Below are 6,647 nucleotides of genomic sequence, written 5' to 3'. Positions count from 1 at the left end.
TAGACTGAACCGGGACTAATGGGCTAACCCGGGGTGGACCAAAGCCCTCTTTTCTACTAGTGTAAGTTCCTCATTAGTCTACTTTATGCTCCCAACTTTCGAAGAATGCGTTCAATGCCATCACACACTGATCACTGTCTGCGTGAAAGTGAACAACTCATATATTGAACGCCACATATTAGAGTTACCTGAACTCAACGTCACCGCTCTTCATGGACCGTATGTCTGAAACTTGAAGAAATTTCACCGTCGCCCTGTGTCACCCTGAGTCAAATTCACAGTTGTCTCACCATTTTCCCGGATAGTCTCTAACATGTCCCACAGCTATAGCACTCTATCTCCTTCTATACTTGTCATCTGCACTTTGCCATGTGCACTGAATACCACAAAATATACGATCATGTACTCTCTCAGCTTTCGACAATTTTAGACTTTCCGACACTTTCTTAGATTCTCCATGGTCAACTCCTGTCCATCAACCAACACCGATAGACCCAGTCACCAACTTGAATCTGGTAGTTGTCAACACTGCTTCAGCACCCCTGCACACTTTGTCTGACGACATCTCTGACCACCAGTGCCTTGGCCTGTCGCTGTGTTCCGTGCTTACCGCACGCCTTGCCGCTATCACCACGTCGAGCCTCTGTTGTCCTGGTCGAGTCTCCCGGGTAGCTAGCCCCCACTGCCTCAACCCCCACTGCAGAGAACCATCGATCATCGCCGACCGATGCCGAATATCACGTCTCCATCAGACCGCTGGTACCTAGTCTGAACCACGTGTCTCTCGCTTTCTCACTGAAATAGGCTTCGACTCTCGGTTAACATACGCAGTAGCCCCTCCATCAGCTCGGAGTGAAGTCATCCATCAGACTCCTACTCCATCTTCAACATGACTCCATGGTGGTTGTATGTGCCACCCTCCCGCGCCCTATCGACTCCAAGCTCTCATGTGCACCTTCTTGAATCAATCCCGCACCATAGTCTATCGAAGCCGCACAAACCCTCAGGCCTGCACCACGTGTTTCCATGCCCCAGAAGTCAGCCATCATCAGCATCACGCTCCTATACATGGTGGCCAATCCAGTCCACCACCGACGCACGAAGCATATCGAGCTAGATATCCATTTCGTCCGTGAGAAGGTCGCCCTTGGCGAATTCCGCGTCCTCCACGTCCCAACCAAGCAGCATTTCGCCGACGTCTTGACAAAACGGCTCCCCTCGCTGGCGTTCCATGATTTTCGGTCCAGCCTATGCATCCAGCCACCAGATGCTACGGCTGAGGCGGCGTGTTAGCAGTTGCACGGCGGTCCCATGCACGTACGTGCACTCCTCCTCTCGTCCTCTGAGCGCCATTGCGCCGTGTACATGTACTATATATTGATGTGTACTGAATGAGAGCACCCAAGGTGTATCTTTCCTCGCGTACTACTCTACACTACCTCCTTCCCCGTGCACTGGGGATAGCTCCTCCTGCGCCTCAGTCGGCATAAGGTGGAATGAGCTATGCACAACTATTTACACTGGGGACGACACCTCCCCTGACTCCGACGGCGCGAGGTCCCCGAAGGTATCCCATGCCCAATGTTCCATGGCTTCAGTGCTGTGATGTATTGTACAGACGATAGAAAAAGTGGCGGCATTTGCGGCCAAAGCAATCTATAGGCAAGCAGGAGTAGGAAAAACGGGGGGTACACCATGGTATTTTATACTTAGCATGTTCATTGCAAAAGGCGGGAAGACCAAATACTATACATACCACTACATTTCAGATTACACGATGGAGGATGTTGGTGCAAATAAGCCCTGCATGTACATCACTTTGAAACACAATTACTAATCCAGCATACAGACATTCAGCGTACCAAATATCTTACACCTTACGAGAGCGGCTCAGTATGAGTAGCTGCTCAGCTATCTCCATCATTGTTGGTCTTTGTTCTACATCAAGGCTAAGGCATTTCAGGGCCATGCATGCTAGACTATCAAGAAGCTCCAAATCTTTTGTTATTGCAATTTCCTTGTCAAAAAGCTCGGTCAATTTTTCCTTTTTCTTATCGTATTCAAGAAAGCTCTTTAACAAGCTATTATTCTCAGAATGTATGGCCCTCCTGCTACTAATAAGCTCCAGGATCACAACTCCAAAACTGTAGACATCACTTTTTTCGGTGAGTAGGCCTTCTCGTTGATATACTGGATCCATATAATTCATGTCACCGATGACTGATCCTGTGTGTTCCTTGTCTCTAGCAAGCAACCTAGATATGCCGAAGTCGGAAATCTTGGGTACAAAGTTATCATCCAAGAGTATATTTGCTGGCTTGACATCACCGTGTAGAATTCTAATATTTGCTTTTGAGTGCATATAAGCTAGCCCATCGGCTGACTGCGCAGCGATATTCAAACGTGTCTCCAAGTTGAGTGCCACCTTGTTATTGTGGTTGTGAAGAATATCATGGAGGCTACCTTGTGAGATAAACTCATAGACCAGCAGGGGGGCTTCAACTTCAAGGCAACATCCAATGAGCCTAACAATGTTCTTGTGGATGACTTGAGATTGGATGATGACTTCATTGGCAAATTGTTTATTCTCTCGCACGCTACCATTGATTGGCTTCTTTATTGCAACTTCTTTATTGTCAAGAAGGCCCTTGTAAACTTTACCAAATCCACCTTTTCCAATTATGTTGCTATTCTTCAAAAATGGCTTGAGCTCCCCCTTTTTGAAAATTTTAATGCCTGTTGCTTCCTCTAATAGAGGGCCGCCATTATTTTTGTAGAATTCCTTCATCTTCTTCTTCTCTTTGTAAAGAATAATAAGGAACGATATGATCGACATAAGAAGAATACCACCTATTGCACCTAGATGGACATAAAACAAACTTACTTTATATCATGAAAATCGTAGTTACAATTCTGGCAGAAATATTTCGTATAAAAAGTTAATAGTTTCTTTTGCTCATCTACTTGGAATTTAAAACAAATTACCACTAGAATTACAAGAAGAAAAAGGAATCTAAATCAAGACCACCAAGGGGCTGAAACTCGACTGCCGAATCTGAATCCGTAGAACAACTTCAAGGAAATTGAGCTTTTAAAAGACATGGAAATCATGTAGGTCGTAGATTATAGCCAGGCCATTTATAGAAATTAAGAAGTATATAGGACTGAATGATTGAAATCCTTTGAAGCAATCATATGGCTTGCATCCATGAAGAGATGTACAAGCAGTCAGTATGTCATACATGTGTTTATAGATTCTACTTGAACAGATCTCACCCAGCGTGCTGTGTACTAATGTTCGTTGCACTATGAGCTATCAACAAAAATACCCACAATGGGGTGCAGTAGAGAACTTACCGACTGCCAGCTTTGCTGCTAGAGGGAAATGATCTATACAGGTTCCCGCTTTGGCGACGCCTTTCCATCTAGATTTGCATGGACAGTCATAGCCTCCCAGCCTGTTTCTGCAGACCCCGCCATTTGAGCAGCGATACCGTTGGGGGTGCTTGCATTCGTCAATGTCTGAAGAATTAACACTTGGGGGTGTTAATGAATTGGTAATGACAGTTTTTCCAGCACATTTTCAACTAACATTTCATCTAGTTTAAAGCAAGCGTTGAAACACAGAATCAAAGCAAAGCATTTGAATACCTTGAAAGGATGGGTTATTTAGTGCACATCTATGATGCAAGCACTTTGAGAACCATATCCACTAGATAATCGCATGTCCCCAAGAGCAGGAGAATTGGTTGAACCAAACTTTCACTATGCAGTTGACTTATTTGTTGTCTTTTTCTTTTGTATAAATACTGTATTTTGTTGACTTATTAATGGGAGAATACTGTAAAACAATTGTTGTGTGGTTTGTAGTGAAAAAAAACCCTTTAAAGCAAGCGCATCATAGTTTTGCGAGATGACAATTATATTGTACAAAATTTAAGGTTCTTGCACTAAGTTAATCTTGCTTATGAAAATAATCTTATTTGGTATAGATTGCAGGCTCTGGATTGATGATGGAACATACATGTATGCATGCATGTGGATAAATAAATTGATGGATGGGTAAGCATGTTTACGTACCTTTGCATCCGCGCTCCAGATGTTGCAGGTAAGGATTACCATGGAAGCCTTTGGAGCAGTTGCAGATGTAGCCTGGTCCATTCTGTGAGTTGAAGCACTCGCTGTTGTCGCTGACGCACGCATAGGACACATGCTTCTTGCGGGCTGCGTCGCACGTCTCGTTTCCGATAGACCAGTCAACCACGAACGGCGCCTGGCCGCCGTAGTTGTTAATGAACGCCCGCGAGGTCACATAGGTCGTCGAGAAGGTGAAGTCGGACGAGTCCATGAGCACCGCATAGCTGCAGCGGCTGACGTTGTGGATCTCCGTCGTGTTGACTCCAGGCTCGAAGAGCACCTGGTAGTACTGCAACCCCTTGGGGATGGCGGTCTGGCAGCAGCCTATCCCGGAGCAGGAGCCGTTTCTGAGGGCCGACCTGACATCGCCGTTGCCTCCGCGCCAGCACATGGCCACGCACCCACTCATGTACTGGTCTTGGGCGTCGTCGCCGTGCTCGCCCACGATGTACACCAGGCTTTGGCAGCCGATGACGGTGAACTTGTTGGTGCCGGCAAACTTGTAGGGCGTACCCTTGAGGTCGACCGACCACAGGTCCGTGTCCATAACCCGAGAGGTGAGGTTGTAGCAGTAGGAGGAGATGGTCGCCTTCATCCGGGCCTTACCTCGCTGCAGCGAGATGTGGACGACCTCCACATCGCCAGCAAATGGCCTGCGGCGCCTACCATTAATCCCGGTCTTGTTGCAGGTCAGGGCGAAGCCATCATGCATGGCGCAGTGGCCGTCATCAGGAGAATCGACGATGCCGAAAGGGTAAGGGATGTCTACGCGGCCGCATTTTGTTTTGCACTGGCTGCTATGTGGTGTCGGTGTTGCTCCAGCCCGTGGTAACCTTGTGGCAAGCGCTACGCCCAGCCATACTAGTACTGGTACAGCAGCTAATTTGTGGAACGGCATGTCGGATGGAGGGCTTGCTTTGCTGCGTTCGGCAAGGCAAGGTCTGGGTTGTTTAATAGGCATTGCAACGAAGACTTGGACGCCACAAAGGTCTTTGCGTCTTGTCTTCATCTGAAATACATGTTGTTCCACAAACCAAACCCTGAGTCTTCTCCTGATAGTCAGCTGGATGTGGCCGTACATATTTTTCATGGAGTAATTAATGATTCTGATGGTAAATCCCATACACATTTGTGAAGCTCTCATCTCTAGGAGGCAGTCCAAGGAGGGCTGCCCACTCTTCTACTGATGACTCATATCTTGGGCCATCTGTAATCTATTACATCTTCCCATCCGTATGGATCTCAAAAGGAATAATTAAAGCCAATGTTAATTAACAATGATTTATAACTAGTAGTGAGCACATAGTAACATAAAGCATGTAACAACAAAGTCTAACTCTCTTCCAATACATAGCATAAGCAGTTTCTTCAAATTTTATCGTATTAAAAACTTAAAGAAGTGGATATGCGATTCCTCTCTCATAATAATCACAAGTAGGAGTAGGCACATGCATATTATATCTAACAAAATCAGCATGTTTAATGGTAAAATGCTACCCACCAATATAATCCTTAATAAGTGCAAACTTTTCTAATATAGGGTAGTTGACATAATTTAAGAAGATAGAACTATCTTGTGTGGGTGTAATAGCAACAATTTCATTCTTAACATAAGAACTCATAACAAGTTCATCTTCATAAGCATCATTAATATTTGCATCATGACGATAAGCATAGCAGGCAGCAAGTTCATAAAAAAAGATATTTCAAACAAATGCAAGAGATCATAGCAATCATCCTCTGGTAAACACGAAGTGGAATTAAACAATGTATGAGTAAAAGGTGGGCACGGGTAGCTAATCTGCTCTTCCTCATTTTATTCTTCACGGTCCACCTTATCTTTTTCATCTAATGAGCTCACAGTTTCATAAATTTCTTTTTTCAGAGAATCACAATATTCATAAAAATATTTAAGTAAGGCAAAATTTTCAGATTTATAAAAACTAGCATCATACTTTTCAAGCAAAGAAGCAATTTCATAGACACCCTTAAAAGCAACAAATTCTTCAATTTGCTCAATATAATAGTACTCCTAAACACCATTGGCATAAGAAGCCAAGATTTCATTATTATTAAACTCACATTGGTTGGTAAGGTGTCTAGAGTCCTTAGCACAACACTTCAAATCTTGCATAGAGTATAAATTCCAAGAATACCATTCTAAATTAGTTTTCTGATCCCTTACGTGTCTCCCTTTTTGAGACAAGCAGTGACACATAAAATAAGTGTGCTCATCTAATTATAAAAAAATAAAAACTACTTAGAGATAAAGCAAACAATCGCGCACGAGAAACCTCATCCCATTCTATTGCTCTCCGACAACAGCGGCAAAAAGTTCTTGATAACCCACAAGTATTGGGGATCAGTTGTAGCCTTTTTGATAAAAAAGAGTGTCGAACCCAATGAGTCGCTAAAGGTAGAATTAATAAGAGTGTCGGACCCAACGAGTAGCTAAAGTAGCATCATAATTTTGATAGAAAAGAGTGTCGAACCCAACAATGGCAAAAAGG

At 44.2% G+C, this 6,647-nt stretch overlaps 1 protein-coding gene across 1 annotated transcript; it reads right to left on the bottom strand.

The window, feature by feature from the left end:
- Window positions 1–1,852: 1,852 nt before the first annotated feature.
- On the bottom strand, window positions 1,853–5,035 carry LOC119368728 (wall-associated receptor kinase 2-like). The gene is made up of 3 exons (XM_037633903.1): window positions 4,081–5,035; window positions 3,358–3,522; window positions 1,853–2,859 (listed from the first exon to the last, which is right to left on the bottom strand). The coding sequence occupies exons 1-3, from the start codon at window positions 5,033–5,035 to the stop codon at window positions 1,871–1,873; spliced, it is 2,109 nt and encodes a 702-aa protein (XP_037489800.1). The 3' UTR covers window positions 1,853–1,870.
- Window positions 5,036–6,647: the final 1,612 nt, after the last annotated feature.

This window comes from Triticum dicoccoides, chromosome 2B (assembly GCF_002162155.2).
Source record: "Triticum dicoccoides isolate Atlit2015 ecotype Zavitan chromosome 2B, WEW_v2.0, whole genome shotgun sequence".
Taxonomy (NCBI): domain Eukaryota; kingdom Viridiplantae; phylum Streptophyta; class Magnoliopsida; order Poales; family Poaceae; genus Triticum; species Triticum dicoccoides.
This window is presented reverse-complemented; position numbering and strand designations above follow the sequence as displayed.

Excerpts from the sequence above, each read along its gene's own strand:
- LOC119368728 (XM_037633903.1), bottom strand. The coding sequence starts at position 5,035 with ATGCCGTTCCACAAATTAGCTGCTGTACCAGTACTAGTATGGCTGGGC. Across the intron at positions 3,523-4,080 it reads TCTGGAGCGCGGATGCAAAG|ACATTGACGAATGCAAGCAC; the intron begins GTACGTAAACAT and ends TTAATTCTTCAG. Across the intron at positions 2,860-3,357 it reads AGCAGCAAAGCTGGCAGTCG|GTGCAATAGGTGGTATTCTT; the intron begins GTAAGTTCTCTA and ends ATGTCCATCTAG.